The following is a 24,636-nucleotide window of genomic DNA, read 5'->3' as shown; positions in this document are numbered from 1 at the left end:
GTGAGCGCTGTGCCGTTCGAAGCGTCTGCCCGTAATGCGTTCCTTCCCTCAAATAAATATGCAAATAAGCAGGGAAATGATTACAGTGCTGTGCAACAAAATATCGCCATCCAGAGGGGATTTCTGCCACGAAGATCCAACAGCGCGACGTTATTCCTGGCTCGTGCCTGTACGAGTGTGCGGCATTCGAGGATGTTATGGATTGGAGCGAGCGCGCACAAGAAATCGCGGACGCTCATGTAGCCGAGGGAAGAAATGTGCCGTGCCGCTCTGACCGTATACAAGCCCCTTGGCCGGCGCTGGCATGTCAGGTGTACTTGTTTGATTGCTTTTCCTTATAGTGGCCGCGTTACATACATCTACACTCAATTGCGAAATAAATACACGGAGGGGACAAAATAATAAAAAGAAGAAAAAGAGCGAGGGAGATTAAGAAACGGTGAAGCGGCCGCGGCCGCAAGTTGTTTTCGAGCTCGAAATAAGAAGCGTGCGTTCCTCATTTGTTTCCTTGATTTTCTGCGCGATCGCTCAGGCCTTGGGAGAACGCTTTCACGGCCCACGCCTCTGAAACGCGTTCGGGCGAAAGTTGGGCTGAGAGCTAACGCGTCAGCGTTTGAAAGATTTCGAGATTGAAAGCGACGGGATGCAGGATGGGGTGCAGAATTCGAAGCGAGGCCTGAGATGCGAAACGTGGCGAATTGATACCGCAGGCTCCTGTAGGAACGGATAGGGAGCGTATAAATGCGGGAATGAATCAAGATTGTGCAGTGTTTAGAACGGCGGTGCAAGCAATCGAAGGACGTCCTGGCTGTAAGTAATTTTGTTCACGTCGCTGTATGCGGCTTCGGTGATTTTCACCCAAAGTCCCGAGGATTTGTGCTTTATTTTTTGTTTATTTACTGTGTTTGTTCTTTTAAATTTTTTGTTTCTTAAGACTAGTAGGTGACGTCTTGTTGTCGCGCCCATGTGTCTGCGCATATACAACACAGGCACAGATGTGAAAATATAAGAACTATCCTTAGGAGCTCTGACGAGGTTTGAAAATTGGCAGCACCAAAGCACACACTGTTTACAGATCGGCGTGCTAAGTGGGAGATATATACCAACGAGTCAAAGCAATAACGCACGCTTTATCTTCGAAGTTCTAAAATAGGGCTGCGCATCGCGGCTTCGTAAACACGGAACCGGTCTCGGCAACGCTAAGCAGGATCTATCGTTCGAACCTGAAAACAAAACAAAAAGCAGCCTCGGGGTGTCCATACGGCGTCCGTTGGGCTCATATCTAGTTGGTGCCCATCGCACGAAGGCAGCCTTACAAGCACGTTGGAACAATCTTAGCTCTTTAAAGCTGGACTTGCTGTTTCATTACGAACGTTCTTTTCCTTCCTGCAGCTCTTTTTTTCTCTGTATTTCAGCCTCTTTCTTCAGCACCAGTCAGGAACTCATGCGGCGATACCACGCAAACGCAACGCCGAGGTTTTCTCCATTTGCCACCGGCGAAAACCTGTATGGCTGCGATCCGGGCCAGCAACAACTTTTCCTGACGTCTGTGCCTTCCGTTCAATCCATATTGCTTTATGCTAAATGCTTACCAATCCATTGTACAAGAGACATCACAGATGAGAGACAGTTCAGCCCCGGTTATGACTCGTACTATACGCACAGTCGGGTTCAAAAGTCTCTGGACCACGCGGGCGCCGTGAACGAAGCCACGACCACGAAGCCTGCAGCCTCCGGCTGGAGGCACTTGATGATTTTTTTTTCTTTTTTTTTTTGATGACGATGACGTCCTCAGGCTTAATGGCACATACCCACGGCGGGGGATTGGCCAGGGTGCATAGCGGATACTTGTGGACGTGAAAGTAAACATCTTCTTTCACTTACAACTGCGTGGCCTCCAGCTGACAGTTTATAATAGAGCTATCGGCTTCATTAACGGTCCAGAGACTTATCACCGACTGTAGACGCGAAGTATTTTATCTCGAATAATGCAGCATCAAAAAAATTAAACGCGTCATACGGCTCGTCCGCAACAGAAACCGGCGTTCTTTTTTTTTTCACAGTTACCATATTCTAGTCTAACTGTTCAGTCATTAATTGTTTCGCGCCCCATTTACGTTTCTGTCTGTCTGTCCATGCGTTCAGCTGATTCCATCAGAGATTTTGCATCCCATCTCGACCCATTCATAACATTGCCAGGCACGCATATAGAACACGCGAGCACCTATTGCGCACTCAGGATAACTCCATGAACATTTCTCATATGCTTTACGCTTGCTTGAGCGAGGCTACAGCTATGGAGTGAGCTGGCACCGTGCCCGCTTGTACCACATCCGTGCATATAGCGCGCGCCAGAACGACGGCACGCTCCGCAGGCTTGACGACGTGCGATCTGATACAGACATCACTCTTGTCTTTTCTTTTTTTTTTCCTACACCCATGCTTTGTCTCGTGCAGCTTCGCTTGTCCACGGTCCGCGTGATCCAGAAAACATGACAGGGCCACACGGCGACCCGCTTCCACGATTTCTTTTTTCCCCCTCTCTCTCTTTCAGCGCTCCGCATAACCGCCCAAAAGCTATGCGCGGAATGTTCAAGGTAAGAAAAAAGGGGGCCACCTTCTAGGGCGTCGAATACCGCCTTATCACCAGACGGGTGTCACTCATATGTGGCACACATACTCTTTGGCGTTCGACCTTCTTCGCCTCTCTGCATAGCTTTGTGCCGTTGATTTGTATCAGTGTAGTAATCGTCATAGTCTCGGAGGAGCTTCATAGAAATGTGCAGTGCTCCTCATTCACTCCGCAGGACCAGTGGAAACCAATCAAGCGGCTCGAATGACTCGTGACAAAAACCAAATCTTTCCTGTTTCCTCATTGCTCTAGCCGGCTTCCACTGCGTCGAGGAAACAGTCTTCCAAGAACCAAGCCAATGAGTGCGGCTTTCAAGATGATAGCCATTGGGTCATGGTTATGGCAAAAGCTACATGTACCCTGCCTCTTTTGTTTCTCTCATTGCTTTATGCAGAGGCGACTGTTATTGGGTGCGCGACGTGGTGAAAATCGCAGTGATGAAAGTCAGCCGCGCCAGCTCGTAACCTGAAACCAGTGTGGTCAGACTATGACCATTTCTTTTCTTTCTTTTTTTTTTTTGGGGGGGGGGGGAGGGGGGGATGCTCGTGGTTCGCTCGGAAGAATCATAACAGCGTACTATTTTGGCGGATTAACTGGTTTGTTCATAGAAGGTTGCGGCCAAGTACTACACCAGGGTGGCCAAATACTGTTCTGGTGAGGAAGTGCGTTGTCGGTTCTGGTCACCAAGATCAGGCCGCACTCCAGGCCTGGTTATGCAATTCCATAGAGTGAATTCCAAGAGAAGGCAAGCGTAGCAGGGGACGGCAGAAAGTTAGGTGGGCGGATGAGATTAAGAAGTTTGTGGGGATACAGTGGCCGCAACTGGCAAAGGACAGGGTTAATTGGAGAGACATGGGAGAGGCCTTTGCCCTGCACCTCGATTCCAGAAGGGCATTTATTTTTATAATACTCCACAACAAGATTTCTCCCCCAAGTAAGAAGTTAGGAAATATCAGAACGCGTATTCTTGCACACAGAATGATAATGCGGTGAATATTTTACCTGAATTGCGTTGCCTGATTAACCTAATACAACAAATAAAGCAACTGTTGGCTCACATACACTATAAAGATAGCACAGAAATTGTTCATAAGGCGCACCATTACATTGGGATACCAGACGCTCAGCATACATTCGAAGCTGTCAGACTGACAGTGCATAATACAAAAGACGCTTTCACAGGTCTGTATTCCTGCAGGTCGAAGTTATGCAGACTTTTAAGCTATGCTGTAAAGAATATGCTGTAAGCTGCCTGGGACGTTTAAGATATATTCGAAACTGCTTTATATAGGTCTTGTGAACTGAAAAATGCATCAAGGGTTGTTTGACGTTACGCACCTACAGCAATTATTTGTATTCTACGTTTCAAACAGCATTAGAACGTTTACTCGGTACCCCGAAAGCAGGTAAAGCATTGTCGAGACAACTACGTGCTAACGTCTTCGCCCACTGTGGTGATTGGCTTCGTGTCGCTTAATGTGCGCCTGGAAATGAGTTCAAGCAGCTGGTTCCTTCCGAGCGCGCAAAGTACACGCCCGGATATAAATAAATCCAAAAGTAAAAAAAAAGTATGGGAGGATTTTTAGCCGATGTGACCAACAGCCCTAATAACCTCGTGAGAAGAATGGTTGGTGGCGCACTGGAAGCCTCGTTTTGAGGTTCCCAAAGGAGGTTCTCAGAACACAAAAAGAGGGGGAAAAAAGTCTAATTGCAGAGCACAGAATTGGGGGGAACGGTGTTAAACATACGTCTGTATTCCTTCCTTCACATAAACTTTACAGCGTTCGTTTTATTCTTGTTAATTTTGTTTGTCTCTTCGCACGCTTGGCCCAGAGCGAAAAGTGCTCTTTCCTCCTTTTCCTGTCTAGCGCGAAATAATAGACATCTTCTGGGGCGAATTAGCAAACAATGCACGTTGCTGATTGCTGGGTAGCCCTGGAAGCTGCTGCCCCCTAAGGAAGCAACCTTGTTATGCTAGGAATGGTTGTTCTTAGGTCTGGCCTTATTAATGCTTGAATGTGGGCTTGGGAATGCTTTACCCGACGCAAACTGTCCTGCTTACGGCCGTTTAGGTCTTTTGTTATCTGATGTGTTGATGGCATCTCGGCTTCTGCAACCACGACATGGGCGTTACGTACGTCGCCTTTTTTTTTTTCTTGCTTGTCCTAGCAAGAGTCCCAAGAAAGCGACAAAGAAGCGTGGAACAGTGTGCAATTCCCATTTCTGTCATGGTCCTGTTCTCTCCCTACATTTTGTAGTTGCCGAAAAGCCGCAGCTTTACTTAACGCCTCAAACCTCGCTTTTAATGGTTCCAGTCTCAAATTACTCTAACCGGATGGCTTGAAAGCGCTACATATATGCTTCGCCTCTGGAGCACGTCGTACTGGCTGTTTACAGTCGTTACCCGTCATCCTGTGGCTAATTTATATGTTTGGATGATATGCTTTCATTGTTTGCGGAGCCCCTTCTCTGGATGCGTCCATACTTAGCTAGTACAGCCATACAACCATATTTCGAAATGGGACCTTTTTAATATGCTAAATTTTGAAAACGCCTCCAAGCAATGTCTGCAAACACGTTAAGGTTTTGCTGATGCTGCTGGGGCGTGATGTTTGCGAGAAGCGGAGTACGCCTAAGTCGACATATCGTCCGCGTTTGGTAAGTCTACTTGGCACCCTGCCTTTGGGTGTGCATGCTTGACATTTGCCACTATCGATTTGTGCGTCCTGACGTGGTGCCGGTTGAGCGGGTGCAGTGGAAGAGTTGAAAGAGTGGCAGAATTCAGAAGAGTAGCAGCGCAGACTACTACTGATGCGTGCATACATACGCGCAAGGGAAAGGAGTCGACAGTATCCTGGGGAGGTGCTTCGAGATGTGTGAAGTTTGCGACATATTATTGTGCATTCCGTGTCTTGCGGCTCTGCGATTATTTAAATACAGTAACTCCAGTTGCTATGCTTGCATGACCAGCGACGAGTCATCTCACTGGCATCTCACGTCAGCTTTAAAAGGAACAAAGCGTTGATATCTACTGAGAATTAATTATTGCTAGCCTTGTGCACGCAGTTCACTCGGAGCAAGATGGTTGGAGAATCATTTTGCTGAAGAACGCGGCAGCAGTGTAAAGGTCAAGTAAATTTCATGAAAGCGGCAGCACTGTGCATGGGTACCAACCCAGTCATTGCACCTGGCGTTGAACCAATGGGCTGCGCAGGTCAGCTGAAGGCGTTCCGCACCGTGAAACGCCTTTCGAAACGTCTTCATTCTTTCGCCTCATCCCGGAACCTTGGAAGAAAAAAAGCAAATAAAACTAATACGGGGACCAATTGGCTGATTTTTTTTTTAAATGCACGCGCTATTTGGGGTACACAACGCAATACAACAATGGACAGAACGACGCACACCACAAGCGCTACGCAAGCGCAAAAAACGAGCCACTAGTTTCTTTTCTATTGCGTTGTGTATAGCCCAAGTAGCGCGCGTACATTAAAAAAAAAATATCAAAGGCAAAAGTGGCCAAGACAAGCGGTAAATTTTCTACTGCGCTGCACCTTTCATTCACAGCTCACTGCAGTCACGGCTACCCCGCTGAACAGCTTGCGAAGTCCGCTCGCCAGCCTAGCTCACGGGTCTTTTTGTCATTGGTGTCACTGCGCGGATGGAGTGTGGGGCGGGAGGGGTGTGCAATTTCAAGGAGAACAGTGCCTATTACCCGCCTTTTTGTTGTGCCCAACTCACCCAGCAACCAGTTCTTTCTTCGCCTGACAGCAGCCATAAGCTTCGAGAACCCTTTCAGCTTAAACGGATTCCCACCAGCACCTTTGTAGTGCACCGCGTCCCACGGCCAGCCGAGAAAAGAAATAAAGGAGCAAAGCTTCGCCGGCTACGCGCGGAAAAGGGACCGACCGGCGAGCGCAGGCTTGAGTGGCCAGCGGACAACACCGGAAGCAGCAGTGAAAAAGAACGAAAACCCCTGAAACGAAGAACAGGAACAAAACAAAACGCAGTCAGAAAATAAAAAAGAGAACATAAGGAAACAACGACAAGGAAGGGAGAGAACGAATGGAAGAGAGAGAGCGTGGAAGGAACTCAGCGGCCGGCCTACGCTGGGCGCAGGTCATCGCCGTCGGCCCGGCCGGAAGCGTGGAGAATTGCACGTCTGCCAGCGGCGGCGGCGGCTTTTGGTGACTGCTTCTGCCGCCGCTGACTGGCGCTGCTGCTCCCGCATCTGTGTTCTGCGTACGTACAGGCCGTAGTACACGTCGTACGTCTTGCGCCAGACAGTGGCCGGCGAGGAGCCACCACGGAGGCCCGGGCGATGATGGTATCCGCCATTGCTGGTGTACACTCGTCCCGCCTCCCCGCCATAAACCATCTCCGCTCACGCTTGCGCTTCTCCTTATTCTTCTCCCGTCTTTTTCGTTTCAGACCCTGTGCCGACGAGCTACCACAAGCATCGGCGGCTGCCCTCCGGTGCCCGCATCGCACAGACCGTGGAGGATTGTTGCGTAGTAGTAGAGCTACATGCGGGAAAAGAAACGAGGGAGAGTTGCAGCGGCTCGGCCGCGCACAGACATCATCAGGCAATGAATGCCTCTTGCTTCTGCCGCTGATGCCCCGAACCTGCCGCCAAGCGTTTCCACTGCCCACCTATCTGGATAATAATAGTTGTTATTAAAACACTGTTACCTGTTTTCTTCATGTTTGCCGCTCCGCTAAAGCGCTTAGGTGCGGCATAAAAGAAAAAAATAAACGAACAAAATCACCACGAAAGTGACAACACTATTCATACAGACATTATGCTGACTAAAAAAAAATACAGCAATAATGAAAATAAAGATAATGTGAAGAATCTTTCATAACATCGCGTTACAGTTTTCATGCAGTATGGCGGCGTCTGCACTCGGCCTTTGAGGAGAGAAGAGTCTTGACAAAACTTGTTGGCGGAGGCTGGTAGACTGACGTTCCTTTTTCAGAGCAGTCGTTGCGCCAGAAATCGAGGTCAGCCATAGATGCAGCAGAAAGAGATATTAACAAATTTCAACTATCATTATTCTGAGCCGAGTTCTAGAATAAACTCGAATATACGAAAAGTCAGAAACACTCTTGGACCCGTAATCAAAGCCGCGAGTGAGCACAGCACTGTCTCGGCCTGCTAGAGAACCCGAGAGCTTGCGTGTATATAGCACGTAGCTGACAGGATGAAAACTAAGCATGCACGATACCGTGTACTGTGTCGCCTTCTCTCTACTTCGGTTGCAATTGCTCGCCCTCTTTCTCTAAGAATGCAACGTCAACGTGCCATTATATTTCCCTCCGCGCTGACCAATGGAGAACGTCCGGCACTGAAAGGTAGGGTCCGTCTTGTGCGTATATCTGTTCTCTTCTCTCTCCTTCTCTCCTGTGTCCCATTATGTATCGAAAAAAGAAATCAAGGTTGGTCGGCTTTTGGAAGGAAGCATTTTGAAGGTTATCTTGATGTTTATTTTACATTATCTCTTCAATGTAACTAGATTCATTTCGACTTCTTTTTGCGACCACCACTAAAGATTAAGTTTAAAAGCAATAACAGCATTTTTAAGAAATTGTAATTACTCCCCTTAAGTACGTTAAGATCTAAGCGAACCGATTATTTCATGCTCTCCTACTGACGGAGAGGGTTTCTGTACTTGTGAAGGCGATGTTGATCCTCGGCGTCTGCTGCTGCAACCTTTTTGGGTGAATAAGCCAAATACTTGTGTAATTGTTCTAAAAATCAAGCTTTATTTCTCGTCGCCACATTCGCAATTGCACTGCATATGTAGTCTGCTTTGTTTCCGAGCATAAGGTGTCCACTAAATTTCGAGCTGTTCGTGTAACTTTGTCAGAAAAACATCTTCCGGTCCATATATAACTTATGCGCAAACGGGCCATCAATTTTTCAGCTGACGAAATCACGCTCATTCAAGAGCATCCTAGTTGAGATCCAGTCCAGTTGCACGGTCACAATACGGGTAGTCCTTCGAAAATGACTTCCAGGCTACAAATAAAAGACACATTCTAGAAAATGGTGCGAAGCGTTCAGATCACGTGGTTTCTTTTTCAGTTGTGCGTGGAGAAAATGAACAGCATCACTGAAACTCTGAACCTCTGCAAGTCGAGGACAGACTTCATCTTCACCTTTCAAGACCTTTTGGTTTTTGGGAGTGCCGTAAGTGTTCTAATATGTGGCTCAAATGCAACCATGTGGCGTAAATACTTTTGACCACATGTCATATCCTAGTGCCTGTCCCGGTGCCCTCCATCATCTTGTCCGCACATCTTCACTCCTTTGCTTCCATTCCAGCTTCCAGCGCACTGCACGCAAACAGTAATGCAAGTGGGCACAGTATGGTGTGCGTGAACCCGTGAGAGAGCTGTGCCCCTTGTTCGGGAACGGACGCAGGTCGCATTTAAGTCCCACGCGCCCAGTGGGAAATCGAAGAAAAACCATCCAGCATGTTGTCTCTTTATGCAAGCCGGTACTCGAAAGCTCTCCCGAGCTTTGTGTAAGCGCGCTCTTGTTCCCACAGTTTTGCATGCATTCGGGGCTCCGAGCTACGAAACGAACTTTAAAAGAGAGGGAAAAAAATTCTCGATGCAAACGTCTCACCGACGTGAGAAGATGCCAGCAGGTGAACTTTAGCCGACAGTCTAGTAGGTGTACTCGCTTCCAAAGGGCACTGTATGTATGCATGAAGATGCATGTTTCGAGACTGGAACTTTACCAGAAATATAGCAGAGCATGAGCCTAGCTTGCTACCCTGGTTGAGATTCGTGCTGAATTTAACTATAGAAGCCTAACTAAATGCGAGCATCGAGTAAGCCGACACATTCGGTTTTGCGTCTAACATCGTAAGGAATTCGCAAAGCATTACATGACTTGATTAGCAGAAGGAGCAATAAATAAGGCATGGTGACAGTACCGGACGTTTGTATCTGCAAGATTATATGCTCCGACTCCAGGAACGATTGAAGAGCTGCGGCCGCAGTTTCTTAATAGGTAGAGTGCAAAGCCAGCAGTCAGAGACATGCAGTAACAAAGCTTGGTCAAGTCTGTTGTGAACAAGTTGCCTTGGAGCCAAAAATGGGAAGCCCATAAGATAAATCATGTAAACTACTGGTTTGCGTTTGATGTTGATATACTAACCAAAGTCAGTTCCACGATGGATGGATGGATGGATGGATGGATAGGAGCGCCCCCTTTGAAACGGGGTGGTGGCAATTGCCACCATGCTCAGCTTTTCTTTATTTATTATTTTTTTTGTTTACTGTGTTGGCAATTCTCATTAAGATTCTCCATCAACTTTGCCTACGGTTTCCTACTATTCTAACCTTATGCCACATCTCTGCTTTTCAGCCACCAATCCTCCAATCGCTTTTTGCTGACTTCCACTGCAGATTTATTTACATGACCATTGTTATCTTTAAACCCTAGGGCCTCAGAAAGAGTGACTGTGCCTGCATCGACATCCGGATGGATACCATCACATTTGATTATGAGGTGTTCAATTGTTTCCACAGATCTACCACACACTGCACATGTGTCATCTTCTTCGTTAAATTTCTTTTTGTAGCTGCGCGTTCTAAGACACCCTGATCTAGCTTCAAAAAGTAGGGCACTGCCTCTTGAGTTATCATAGAAAAATTCTTTCCTGATCTGCCTTTTCCAGAATCGATATAGTTCTACACTATGTTTCTTTTCCATTGAATTCATCCAATTTTTAACTTCCGCGTTTTTAACCTGTCGTTTAATGCTCTTTCTTTCTCCGTCCTCATGACCGGCATACTTACTGGTTAGTTTTCTAGTTCTTTTCCGCCACTGTGAGTCAACGTTCTTTCTGTATAAATATTTAAATACCTTAGCTGCCCATCTGTTATCGTCCAATTTCCTCAGGCGTTCTTCATATAGTATTTTACTCTTAGCTTCCCGTGCCTCGAACGATGCCCAGCCCATATCCCCTTGTACTGCCTCGTTTGTGGTTTTGCCGTGGGCACCTAGTGCTAATCTTCCAACAGCTCTCTGATTTACGTCTAATCTCGACTGAACTTCTGCCCTTAAGCACAGAACCGCATTGCCGAAAGTAAGTCCCGGCACCATTATTCCTTTCCAAATACCTCTTAGTACTTCATATTTGTTGTACCCCCATAATGCCCTATGTTTCATTATCCCGGCGTCTCTTCGTCCTTTTGCCCTAAGAGCCTGTTCATGTTTTTCCGTGTATATCTGCCCTTCGTTTAGCCATATCCCGAGGTATTTGTATTCGGCCACTTTGGGTATTTCGTGGCCTTGTATTGTAAGCACCTGATCAGTTGTATCGTTAAAAATCATCACACCTGATTTAGTTGCGCTAAAACTGAATCCTAGAGCGTCTCCTTCGTCTCCACAGCAATTAACCAAAGTTTGTAAATCTTCCTGGCTATCTGCTAACAGTACAATATCGTCCGCATACATTAAACCCGGGAGTCGCTGCTCAACTACATTTCCGCCTAATCTGTACGATAGATTATAACCCAGATTACTTTCTTCTAGCCTTCTTTCCATATTTATCACGTAAAGCATGAACAGCAGCGGTGATAGAGGGCAACCTTGCCTTAATCCTTTGTGCACCCCTACAGTTGTGGTACTTTTTTTCCCTTCCCATGTAATTTCAACTTCATTATCTCGGTAGATTTCCTGTAGAAAATCAATTACCTCATCACCAATACCTAAATCTTTCAATATGCTCCACAGGAGTTCCCTGTTCACGTTATCGTATGCACCGCTTATGTCTAGAAAGGCTATAAACAGAGGTCTATTTTCCGCCTTAGCTATTTCTATGCATTGGGTAAGCACGAACAGGCTATCATCTAACCGCCTACCCCTTCTGAACCCATTCTGAAGTTCTCCGAGTATCCTATTCCCTTCTACCCATGACTGCATTTTTAATTTCACCGCCTGCATTGCCAGCCTGTACATAACAGATGTTATCGTAATCGGACGGAAGGATTTTATGTTCATCTTATCTCCTTTCCCTTTATAAATCAAATTCATTTTACTCTGTCTCCAGCTGTGCGGAATTTGCTGATTTGTTATGACTGCCTCCAATGCTTTTATCAGCGCGTCCTTGCTTCTTGGGCCAAGTTCATTAATCAGCTTAATTGGAATTTCGTCTATCCCTGCGGATGTGGTTTTAGGAATATTCGCTTCCGCCTTTTCCCAGTTAAGACTAGTCAGTTCTAAGCTGTTCTCTTTTGTGCTGTCCTGTGTTGCCGCCTCACTTGGGGAGATTACCCCATTGGCGTCGCTAAAAGACGCAGCTATAAATGACGTAATGTAGTCCACAGCATCGTCTCCCTCCAAACATTTTCCCTCAGCATCTATAATCTGTTCTTGCTTTCTTTGATTTGTTTTTCCCAACCAGCTTATATGGTTCCAGAATTTTCTTGGCCCCCCTTTATTTGCCTCGCGAACTTCAGCCAGCCATTTATCAGAGGACTGCTTTATTTTAGCCTGGACTAGGACCTGAACTTGCTGTTTCTTTTGTCGATAAGATTCCCATTTTTTTCCTATTTCCTCTACAGATAACTGCGCCCTCTTTGCTTCTCTGTGTTCCCTTGAAGCCACCCGTCGTTGTTCGATGGCCTCCTTAATTTCCATATTCCACCAGCTTCGTGGCTTCCTCTTTCCTCTCCAGCGGTTAACTCCTTTCACTTGTTTCATTTTTGTAGCGATGAGCAGTTCCAACTGATTATAATCCCAATTTTCCATGTGGCGTTTCTCAATTATTTCTTCTATATCGGCTGATATTAGCGCTATTTGTTCATCATTTAATTTTGCGTTGTCTTTTGGACTTCGTTGCATTTCTCTTTTGACTAGGGCTCCCAACTGTAGACTAATACGTTTATGATCACTTCCTAGGCTGTCCTTCCCCTCTTCGTCTATTTCCATTATTGCGAGCTTGCTATAGATGCCCTGCGACATTAGACAGTAGTCAATGGTTGTTTGCCTGTTACGGGATTCCCACGTGATTTGTCCCTCACATTTAGTTTCTCTATTGACAATAACTAAGTTGTGCCGCTCACACAAGTCTAGCATTAACTTCCCGTTACAATCTGTGTATCCATCCAGATCCTCGATGTGGCCGTTCATGTCTCCAAGCAAAATAATATCGACACCGTCTCCAATCTGCTTTATATCGTCATTGAGGCACTTAACTAGATCCTTGTTTTCTTGCCTGCATTTGTCCCCGGTCCCTAAATAAACTACCCCTAGCCATGTCCTTTTGCCAGCAATTGTACCTGATACCCAGACATGTTCTTTGCAAGTTGATTTTATTCTTTGCCAATTTGTTCCTTGATGTATCAGCATACCTACTCCTCCTCCCTTCTTCTCCGTTGTTGTTCTGTTGCACCCTTCCCAGACATAGCCATCGATGAAAGGTGGATCTTCTAGATCCCTCAGATGTGTCTCGCATAGAGCGTACACACCTACTGCTTCGTCCTTTAACTGCTGTTCTATTTCTAGCCATTTCGCTCTCTTTCTACCCCCTTGCATGTTTATGTAACTGATCCTGGCGTTAAATTTCTTTTTCGTAGTTTTCTTTCTGGGCCTCCTAGTGGCCATTTTGTTGGGATCAGCCGCCATTGTTACATTTACATCGCTTCTACCTACACCTACGCCCTGAGCCACCGTGGACCCCCTAAAAAAGCTACCGCTCGGCCTCCCAGGCGCCTGCCTATCTCTTCTCCTACCCTTCCACTGAAATGGATGCCATCTCGTCCAAAGTCTCTGCCCGAACCTGCCCTGTGCACTTCCTTGTTTATTTCTACCACCTCAAAGCCTTTCTCGAGGCCTAACTGCCTTATCTCGCGATTAAGATTCACAACGTCTTTAGCAACCTCTGCATTCCTTCCTTGTACCTCAGGCACTGTACACACCACGATCTGCGCTTGCTGTGCTATCGCCCTTATACCGTCAACTCCCTCAGCTAATGTTTTCCCTACTTGTGCGGCGTTACCATTCAGGACATCATTTAGCCCCGCCGCTACCACTACCAAGTTACGCCTTGCAGCCTTCTCGGAAAGTTCACTTTTAGTCGCTGTCAGGACATCGTCCATTGTCTTTCCTGGAAACACCCCGACTGCTACCCGCCTATCACCCTTCACCCGGTCCAGAATAGCTCTTTTGCAGCGCCCCATGTTTGAGTCACCAGCGATAAGCACTAGGGTACTCTGCCACTCCCTCCTAACTTCCGGATCTCGCTGCCTCTTATCAGCGACTGTGCCCTCATTTCCTGGAAGTAGCCCGGACCCCTTCTCAGTACCGCCTCTCGAATTCCCAGCTGCCACCTGTGCATAGCTGTTCCTGCCTGAACATGTCTGACCTACTGGCCCCTCGCTGTCCATGCCAGTGCAAGCCCCATCCACGTGGCTGGCGCTGGAATGCCCGCCATTGTGGCTTCCAATGGCGGTGTCAGCCGTTTTTGACTCGATCTGAGATAGCTGTACTTGAAGCTTACGCTTCTCTGCCCTCTCTATCTGTAACTCTGTTTCTAGAGCATCCATCCTTAGCACTAGTTCGCTGTTCGCCTGTTCAGCCCTGTCCAGGCGTGCACCTAATACGCAGAATTTGCACATAAAATCTGCGCCTTCGGCCTCCTCCACTGAATCGAACCGCGTTTCTTTTAAATTCACCGATTCCTCACACTCCATACATCTAACCTTCAGTAACTTAACCATCGTAGCAACACTCGATTATTGCTTGCGCCAAATGCCCAGATATCTACACGCTCAAGACGAAAACACTTGAAAACACGTGCGAAATCAAATAAAAGTCTGGCTACCGCAAATGCCGATCAATCACTTGGAAAAAAATAGCTATCTCTCTAAAAGTTAACGCACAAAAAAAAAACACTGAGACAACTGTCGGCCAAATAGTCCCGGCCGAAATTAGGTCACTGACCTAAATTCTATTCCTTAACCTGCACTTCCCCTAAAAGCCTAAAAAAACTAAACGCACTTTTAAAACTATTAAAGGAAAGTACTCATCTATTTTACGCAGACGCTCTCGCAGTCTGTCCGGTCCCGGTCTCCACGCGTGATCCGAAGAGCACCAAAAACGCACGTCCGCACAGCACGGCTGTCAACTGTCACCTTTGGGAATGAAAACGCTTATCTATAATTATGCACACTCAAAGAAGTGAAGTGAGCACAGGTGGGAGGCACGGTATGAGTTGGATAGTGTCCGTAGCTCCTTGTGCATGACATGGTGAACATTGAACCATTACTTTCGCACACGAAACGTATTTCGAGCTCGATTTTTGTGCATGTGCGCACTGGGCGGAGGAAGCCTCAGCCCACGACACCGACCGCCACCGTCGCCGGGCTAAGGAGCCCTTAGTAAGTAGCACACCGTTTCTCAAGTGTTTGGCGCTGCAATTTTTAGATTGATGTGCGGAAAGGCAAAGGATAGTAAGAAAATATACCAAATCACTGTAGAAAAGATGGCATTCGGAGTGGTAACACGGTTTTCATTCTTCGTCCACACACTACCTAATCAAGGAGATTCGCCAGAACAGTCCTGGCTCACCACAGGTGCTGGATAGCAGAACTTGGGCCACTTTCTACATCGCGCTTACTGCCGAAACCACAGCAGAAGCCTCTTGCGTCTCATTCTGAAGGCAGAAAATAAGTACAGGCAGCTTCAACATGAAAGGGGCACATTAATCGTACTCAACCAATGATTACTCCAAGCCGCCGCGGAGGCTCAGCGGTTATGGCGCTCGGCTGCTGACCCGAAAGACGCGGGATCAAATCCGACCGCGGCGTTCGAATGTCGATGGAGGCGAAGTTCTAGAGGCCCGTGTACTGTGCGATGTCAGTGCAGGTGGTCGAAATATCCTGAACCCTCCACTAGGGCGTTTCTCGTAGCCTGAGTCGCTTTGGGACGTTAAACCCTCATAAACCATACACAAAAGATTACTCCCCAAGTACAAACGAAAAGCGCACTTTTTCATTGATCTCAAGAGTTCTCATCTGGACGAAAAAAACCCACGTGACATTTTCAACTTTAATGTAGAAATAACAGAATAAGTGCTTGCCTGGGAAGTTACTGTTTCCTTTCAAATTGCGGCTACCCGCACGTCTGTCGATATAGGCATGATCATGGAAGACAGTTGGGCTAGTTGGTGTGTATTCGTTAGTGACTGCGACATTGCAACTAGCGTGGAAAGCACAAGGACAACGACAAAAGGAACCGACAGCACGTGCTGTCCCGTCGGCTCCTTTTGCCGTTGTCCTTGTGCTTTCCACGCTAGTTGCAATGTCGCAGTCACTATCGATATAGGCAGAAACATTGATATCGACGAGCTGCACAACATGGTGATACGTCGTGAGCAGATTGCAGATATTGTCTGCATTAACAGAAGTTTTTAAAAAGTCTTGTCTTCGACATGAGGCTGACTGAACTTCGTACAACAAATGCGGTTACTTTCGCGTCCAGAGCAAGTAAACGATAAAGGGACACTGGAGAGTTTTAGCACAACGGAGACGTATTAGGGCACAGATATTTCATATTATCGGCTGCCTGCTGCGCACGCACAATGGCGGCACACATGGCACTGCACTTACGCAGCAAGCATCCAGTAATCCAGTGTACGTACCCGCTAGGCTGACACTCCGTAAATGTCTCATCACTAAGGAGAGAACAGCTGCGACAGCTGTGACCTCTCAAAGTGGAACAAGGTCAGGATTAAGCTGGATTAAGAACTAGATGCCGGCCTGTCCACAAGTCACCACCCAATTCTGAAGGTACCATGGTTGACAGCTTCACAGGATGCGAAATATGATGGGACACAGTCCACCGGAGATGCGGAAAAGACAAAAGCGTTTATATTGCTGGGCCCGTAGTTCTACTGCTCGCGCTGTGAAATGTAGCTTCGTTTTCGGGCTAGGAATCCTAATAAATGCGATTTTGCTGCTACTTCCAACTCCGAAAGGCTTGAAGTCTCCCCCGCACAAATACTAGCGCTTGACACTTGAGTTGACCTTCAATAACTAATCTCACAGGCTGGCGGCGTTGAGATGGAAGGTACAGCTGCCGTCAGGAACGTGGTCATGCCTGTGCGCTTCATCCTACATGCGCTACATCCCTCCACTGAAGATCTTTGTCAGAAGTAAACAACGATCAATTTGTTTGATTTAAAGTAGTAGAAGTTATGCGTGTGGGTAATGGCCGAACATGGAAATCGTAGAGGTAAAGTCGTGAGCAATATGAGAGGGAACAGAGTTTGAGCATTCATTTATTGATTACTCAATAATTATCTGCGATATGCACAGTTTTTTTCTGTTTTCTAACTAGTTTTCCTCTTGGCATATAATACCCAAAAATAATTCTCAAATTTAGCGAAGAAATAAACAAAAAATCCGCAATTTTGTGCAAAAAGTTCGTTCCCTCTCATATTCGTTGTGACTGTAGACTTGAAGTAAACATGGATCGCACGTAGAGTACAACAGTGCCCGTCCGGCACTCTTGAACTCTCGGAATAGGGCCCTACCGGCACTATTTTTCTCGTGCACAGTCTAGAAATTATCACTATTGCTAGTACCTTGCACACTAACATCAGGTAATTGGGAAGCAGATAATAAGACCAGGTGCACGCCAGACAGCGAAAGTAATAATAATAAATTAAGAGCTCGAAACACTTCATTTTGTTTTGACCAGGAACTGTCCGTTTTATTTCGGCATAACAACAGAGCAGGACATCTTCTCGCTGGAGACGCCTCGCTCGAGCTGTACAAGTTGATGCATCACCAACACAACAACGAGAGCAGACAGAACAGCCGCTCTTCGCGCGCGCTCAATAATTTTTCGTACTTTCTTTTTAACGCGTCCTCTTGAGAACGATGTACAATGCGCAGCGCGCTTCTTTTTAGTGCCACTCCTTAACACTTTGAACAATACACATGTAACCAAACTGTAGCCACATTCATTCAGCGTTCCTCTATGCAGACTTTGTCTTGCACGTTCATATTTCAGAAGTTCGAGACAGCAACGTCGGAAAACAAACGCAGAAAATTTTCTCTGCCCAGTGTTACTCAGGAAAGATGTGAAAAGTATTGAATCAGAAACAAATGCGGTGAGACTTGCGCAAAATGCGAGTATATGAGCCAAAATAGGAAAGAGAATTTGTCATTAACTGCCGTTTGTGGGAAAGAATTTCCTGCTGTGAATAAGTAGTGCGTTTCGACCGCTTTAGATTTATATGCCCAAGAAATTCTTTTAGCAAGGAAGCATTTTTAGGATATAATGGCATCTGCAGTGTTTCCAGCAAACACGAAGCAGCAAGAGGTGTAGACTAGGCTGCACAAGACACCTCTGAGGCACGTCAAGACCAAGTTTTCAGCTTGTTTCACATCGAAAGTTTTACCAATTTAGTAGCGACCCTACCTAACCGTGTAAATAAGAAGGAACGGCGCACAGGACACCAGACTGTCGTTTCCACTACATACTATACAAATGAGGTAAATAAAAAATAGAAACTAATTTTTTTTAGGTGGATAGTCTCAAATTCACCATTTTGTCCGATCACTTCAATCCGTTTCGCATCTGTGCGGTAAAATTATTGTATGTCATAACTAAATGTAAAACATATCATGACCTTGTTGCTTGATTTCTACTGACAGGAGAAAATGTCTGCATCAAGATACGACACTGCGTGAAAAAAAAAATCACTTCAAGATGAAAGCGGAAATTCCTGGAACTTGCAGGCTTCCAAGAAGCCCTTTCCACTTTCTTCTCTCTCATTACGACCGCCAGCGACCTTTACAGAGAACGCAAATGCGCTGAGTAAGGCTAGAATCAGAGCTTGACATTGTAGGTCCCAGAGCGATTCTCAAATGAATTCAACTGAACGACACTCTGAAAGAAGTTCGCAGAAAATTACAACGAGGCTATACCGGAAGTCTTTTGAGCTCGTGTGTATAATAAACACCTTACTGACACGGCCAGTTTTTTCGCCTAATAGCACGGTAAAAGCCATAACTTCCCGGCCTCCTTTTTAAGAACTGCAATTACAAAATAATAACTATGGTGAATACGTATAACGTATAGCCCATGCAGTGATAGACCGGACGGCTGTCTCGTGCGAGCTCAACTCCCCACAGTAATTATCCGTCTGTTACTTTCCTGGTTTTTGAACCAGATGCGTTATGCAAATAATGTTGCTATTACAGAGAGCAAACCGTGGCGTGCAGTATGTCCTCGACAAATAGGAACAAGGTTCGGGTGCTTAACGTAATGAATACGTCCAGGAAGCATTCAACGACTTTATGTTCCGAAAAAGACAATACTCAGACGCGTTTCCAGGTACGCAGCCGTCAACAACCCCTGTGCTGCTAAGCTTTCCTGGTTGATAGAAGTCTTGCCATGCCTTTGTTTTGAGGGCTTCGCTGCATTGCCACAGGAAGGCTAAAAGAGATTCACGTAACCGCTATGCTACCTTTGAAACAAGTAAATCACTCCGGACTGGCATTAGAAATCGGAGGCCGTATCTTTTCCCGTCGAATGAACGATATAATCCTGCACAGATCACCGTAACAGCTTTAGTAATTAATACGGGACCAGTGTTTCTACTTCTCGCTCTTGAGATAGGTCCTCTTCAAGCTGGCACAGCAGTCTATAAAACCAACAAAATGAACAACGATGTAGAACTTCTATCGTGAATTTTGCTTACGCAGAGATTTTTGTCGTAGACCCGAAGCTAGCACAGAGTAGAGACTGAAAGAATGATCGCAAACGTCATTTTTGGCGTCGAACTTGCAAAGTCTTGTCGTTTAAGTGCTGCGGCTTGCTTACTAGGAGGGAGTACGTGGATTTTAGTTGCACCCTGCTCTCATAGGAGACGTCGGCAGTGTTGGCTAAAGTAGGCAGCAAAGGCGAGTTGCCTTAAGAGTGATTTCAAGCTTGACTTCTCCGAACAGCCTGTCATCCTTAAATTAAAAGCCAAGCCTTGAAAATAGACCCTGCAAAGTAGCCGCAAAAAAAAAAAAAAAAAAACTGCTCGATAGATGATGTTCCGCACGCTGTCCCGCGGACTGTTTCTTCACACGCCATCCGTATATAGCAGGCAGGAAAGTTTAAGAGGTTCGGATCTTTCACACATTGGACATTCAGCTACGCATGGTACCCGGGAAACTTTGATACTAATTTCAATAAGCTTTTTGCCGCACTTAACCTCGCGCTTTTTGACAGGGTGATATTACGCACATAAGATTGCAATAAGACAAAAGGGTCGTATTGTAGGGACACCATCATGACAAAAAATCATTGACGAGGTGCTGCTCAGCAGTTGCTTAAACCACTTGCAAGGGTCATTTACACCACCCGGGAAAAAAATCACGTTGTACGTCTCCTTTCTATTCGCTGATGATAGTGCTATTTAGGCTTCCAAGAAAAAAGATCTGCAGTTGCATTCCGGGAACCGCGACTCAAAACAACGGACCACGGCATGCGTAATCCGGATAGCAAAGACCAGCGCTGGCTACTGTAGGCATGTTCACTCACATAGTGTTAACTCTAAACAGGCACAAACAAAAATCTTTTCAAGTCATGCCTTGAACCCAAAACCGATACCTCAAAAGGTCTGTCTGACCTTGTGGTTTTAAAAACGCTGTGCAATGCAGTTCTAGGGGACAAAGGCAGGACAATCTAAACCACTACTGCATGCATTACGGGCTCTGGAATGTTTGAAGAATGCGTTTGACATTTCTGTTGAGTTTTCTTTTTCAAATTTTAGCTTGCACAACGTAACCTAAACGTGTACATCTGTCTGACTCTTCGTAGATAAAGTTTGTGACAAGAACTTCAATGGTAAACTGACGGGCATGAGACGCTCTGGCCAAACCCTAATGGAATGATAGCTAGCGCATGCATTGCCCTCTTGAAACATGTCTCAAGAAAGCAAGCCACAGCTGAATCATTACCGCTGATTAGTCATACAGAGTCGCATCACTTTGAAAGTAAGTACGCCATCCAGCACTGTCTTCAACGCCCGCTTAAGATCGATGGAAAATGAGTGAAGAACGGCAGCAGTATTCATCAACATGTGATTATTAGCCCAAGGAATATGTTGAGTTCTCTTTGATCTCGTTCTGCCATTCATATTCAATTTGCTCTGGAAAAACTGGAGGAGGACATGCCATAATGACTGCCTCCTATGTAGGGTTTTAGATAATCACTGTCCTTCAGGCATGTTGCCTCAGAACTCATTGTTCGAAGCCCCAAAACTGAAGGTTAATCAATGACACCTGCTGCAGGACCATTAACTGTAAGCAAACATACAAATGTCTCAGATTCCCCGGGCCTACTTCATTGCCTGAAGGACGCGCCAAGAAAATGTGACCAGTCTGGTATCAAAGTAATTTTTCATATCTTACAAGGTTATTTTTCATGCACCGCCAGCACAGCCACATACGATTAGAAACTTGGTCAGTTCGCCAGCTAAGCATGCACAGAGACAGCTTACTGTTACAAAATAACAAGGCTCCACAAAGTGTTCCTCAGTATTCAATATGTATGCTGTCTTCAAGCAAACCCGCATTTCTCTCGCACACCGTAGTAAAAAAAAAGTAATATAACTTGGACGTCGTCCACACTGGAAGTTGTAGTTAAAACACGGCACACTCGCATGATCCCAACTCCTGCAACAAGAGCAGGATAGCATATCAGCGGGCTCACAGTGCAGTACCACAGGTTGGAGCACGGCGGTGAATAGTAATCCTTCGGGCACCGCAAGCAGCATGGGGTACGAAGGTATATATCCAACTCGGCGTAAGGGGTGTGCGTGTAGAAGGTGTCGTTGCCACTTTGTCATATACGTCACGCAGTAACACAACAAACGAACAAAAACACACGTTGAGGACACAGTGGCACTTCGCACACAAGTACCGAGCGCTCGCTTGGCACGGCATCTATCCGGTAGTGTTGGGAGCACAGCAGGCTTTGTGTCGATCAGCAGATAATTGCTCTGGATCGCCCATGGGAAGTAGAAGAACGGAGGCGGGTGGTCATAGGTTTCGAATGTTAGCACGGCAACACCCTTACCCCGTGCTTCGTTTTTTCACCAAGCGTAGTTCTTGGACGAGGCCTTCTTCCTTGTAAAGTTTGTGTCCGGCGTGACGGGCCTGTGGGAAGGACCACCGTAGCCGCCGTTGTCCCTTAAGTCGAGGTCGCCGACAAGCTGAGCCAGCTCCCTGTCCTTCTTGTCCATGCCGGAAGGTCCAGGATCGCCGCTGCCGTCAGGAGCGCCATTAAGAAAATGCAGGTTGGCGAGGCTGTTGGACCTCGAACGATGCTCCTGTCGAATAGAGTAAGAGAAGGCCCGCTCGTTGAGGTGGCCTTTCCTGCGGTAGATGCCCGTGTTGAAAGGAGAATCACCGTCTCCTGCGGCCGCCTCGTCGTGGTGGCCGTTGCTGCGCCTGTGTTCCTTGCCGGGCTTGGAGGACGGCGGGTGTTCGCCGCCCCTGTGCTTTCCTCCGTGAGGACGCGGCGCCGTGCTGTAGTTCTGCATGAAGTACTGCTCGTGCGGGAACATGCCTGGCTGGTAGGAGGCAGTTGGGCTCATGGCTCGCACCGCGGGGACGTACGACGGCTCCTCGGCGCTGTACAACATGGGCCGCTCGGGAGGCCTACGCATTCGCTCCGAGTGGATCATCATGGGGGGCGGGGGATGGTTTCCGCTGTAACCCGATATGACGCTGTAGCCGTTGAGGTGAGGAGGTGGCATGGGCAGCGGCGGCTGCTGAGGAGACGAATTGGAGGACTTGGACTTTGACTTTTTCTTAGACTTTGACTGCTCCTTGTGGCCGTTCGCCTTACTAGAGCTGGGAGGCGGAAGTGGCGGCAGCGGGGGTGGAGGAGGTCGAGAAGGGATGGCTAGCTGCCGGGGACGAGACATCCTGGATTGCGTGGCGGCTGTCGACTGGACACTTCGCAGCGTTCCACTGGTGTCCATGTACACGAGCTCCCTGGGTGCCGGCCCGGTCCAGACCTTGTAGTTTCCTTCGTCATCTTCAGTATCGTCGTCAAGGAGGATGGAGCCGCCGTTTGTGTGCGGCAGTCCGTTGCTGGTGGAGGGCTCAGTTTGCTGGTGGCGCCATGCCTCAACCTTTTGCACGGTGTCCAGACCGACTACTGACTGAGCTCGCCGCGGGGGCCCATCCAATGCGTATGGGTTTTCTTCCAATTGCTTGGCGTACGTGCAGTCGGCGTACGCGTGGAAGCAACAGCGTACGAGAGCGTTGGCCGCAGCCTCCTTCTTACATATGAATGCGTGACATTCGAGTACCTTGATACCCGTCGTCCTCCTCAGGATGCAAGCAAACAGCGGGGGTTGCTGCGGCCCCGCATGCCTTGCGAACGGGCTGTCCAGTGGCAGAAACTTCTCCACACGTTCCGTTCCGCTTGATCCCGGCACCATGACGTAGCGCACTGCGGCGCAGTAGTGCAAGGTCTCGATTGGAAAAAACCTCACATGCTGGCGCAGCGACTCGTCCACGTTCTCCAGGAGGAGACCGTTGCTCCACACGCTGAGCCAGGAGTCGATGCCTCGAGCAGACAGCGGCCCCTGCTCAGGGTAGAGCTCGCGCAGAGGCTCCTGGATGCCCTGAAGGCCGTCCTTGGTGATGTGCGGGACGGCTGAGCCCAGGTAGAGGACCCGGCAGCGGCAGATCGGCGTCGTTGAGGACATCGTTCCGGAAACGCCTCCGGCGTGCGGTCAACACTGCAAGGCCTCGCGGCACAAGCGTCACGACGGCGGACACGCACTCACTAGCACGCCTCGATAATCCATGGAGGACACTGGTCGACGACGTACCCGCACTCTAGCCTTCCGCGTCGGGGCTTGCTGTGCGGTAATCCTGCGGGAAGAACCGACGTATGGAAGCGATCACACCATGCACTCGCCGACACTACAGACCGGCGACGACCGACGCCGACCCAACTGGGCTTCCTCGTCGAGCGACGGCGTTGCTCGCTGAGGCGCCTTCGTGACCGCTGCGTGGTACCGCTCGCGGCGGGGGAGCGCAGCGGGGCAAGCGAGGAATCCCCCCTCTTCCCGTGTTGAGAGACTGCTCGGCCCGCGTAACGCGTTCCGCCATTGGCTGGGACGAGGCCTCGGAGCTGGTCGGGGCCAATGGAAAGGAGCGTTACGGCGGCGTCGACCTGGCTTCCTGTACACCGCCGACGTCCATCTTGTAGCTGCTCAGGAATGCCGCCACAAAGAAATCAGAAACCGGTTCGCCTGTGGCTGCGAGGGTGAGGGAGCGTTCCCCTTACCACCCCGAGCACTTTGGTTCGAGAGGGAGGAGGTGATTGCGGAACGCAGCGCCTTTCGGGGCAGGTATAAGCTCTCCCTCACGCCAGGTTCGTCTCTCACACCTGGGGCAGAGTTTCGCTCAGCGTCCGCTCTCTTGCTACAGCAGACGCTGCGCCAGCAGAAGCCAACAATCTGTGGCAGCTCCTCTTGCCGCGTTCCCCGTACGCTCAGTCAGCGCCGTGAATGGCCCTGCCTCTTATTCTTCGTCGTGCAGCGCTGTGTGCATTACTTCGAGGAAAACCAGCGAGACCGAGAGGCGGATGCTTCTGTGCGCAGTCCGTCGGTGCTCCCATGACGTTAGCCTGCGAATACTCTTGTGCGAGACGAAATTAATATTCAGAACCGAGTGTGGCGTTTTGTAGGACATTGTTTCCTTCACCCCTCCCCCTCCCCACTGCAGATTATTCAATAAAATATTGTTGGGTTTTGCGTCCTGCGCTTTCTATTTTGGGCTACTTCACTCATTTCAACCCGTTTTTCCTCATAATATGCAAATCGCTTCGCCTGGTATTTCTGTTCGGCGGTTAAATGACGGCACTTCCCCTCTCTCCAGTAGCCTTAATACTGACATTTTGATGCTGCAGAAGACCCCGCTCAATTTTTAATCGTTCCTCTCGTTTTTCTCTGATG

General features: G+C 47.9%; 1 protein-coding gene and 1 long non-coding RNA gene across 2 annotated transcripts; one reads left to right on the top strand and one right to left on the bottom strand.

Moving 5' to 3' along the window:
- Window positions 1-462: 462 nt before the first annotated feature.
- On the top strand, window positions 463-7,316 carry LOC149359776 (uncharacterized). The gene is made up of 3 exons (XR_016288802.1): window positions 463-810; window positions 1,416-1,545; window positions 7,061-7,316. It is a non-coding gene; the product is annotated as an uncharacterized LOC149359776 (long non-coding RNA).
- Window positions 7,317-17,339: 10,023 nt separating this feature from the next.
- Window positions 17,340-24,317, bottom strand: LOC149359775 (uncharacterized). Its single transcript, XM_089571896.1, has one exon. It carries the CDS (start codon window positions 23,377-23,379, stop codon window positions 21,751-21,753), a length of 1,629 nt encoding a protein of 542 aa, XP_089428022.1. The 5' UTR covers window positions 23,380-24,317; the 3' UTR covers window positions 17,340-21,750.
- Window positions 24,318-24,636: the final 319 nt, after the last annotated feature.

The sequence above is a fragment of the Amblyomma mixtum genome, chromosome 2 (genome assembly GCF_055824585.1).
Source record: "Amblyomma mixtum isolate Tamu chromosome 2, ASM5582458v1, whole genome shotgun sequence".
Classification (NCBI taxonomy): domain Eukaryota; kingdom Metazoa; phylum Arthropoda; class Arachnida; order Ixodida; family Ixodidae; genus Amblyomma; species Amblyomma mixtum.
The sequence above is the reverse complement of the archived record's forward strand: the minus strand, read 5'-3'. Positions and strand labels throughout refer to the sequence as shown.

Bases quoted from the DNA above. Each gene is read 5' to 3' on its own strand.
- LOC149359775 (XM_089571896.1), bottom strand. From the start codon at position 23,379: ATGTCCTCAACGACGCCGATCTGCCGCTGCCGGGTCCTCTACCTGGGC.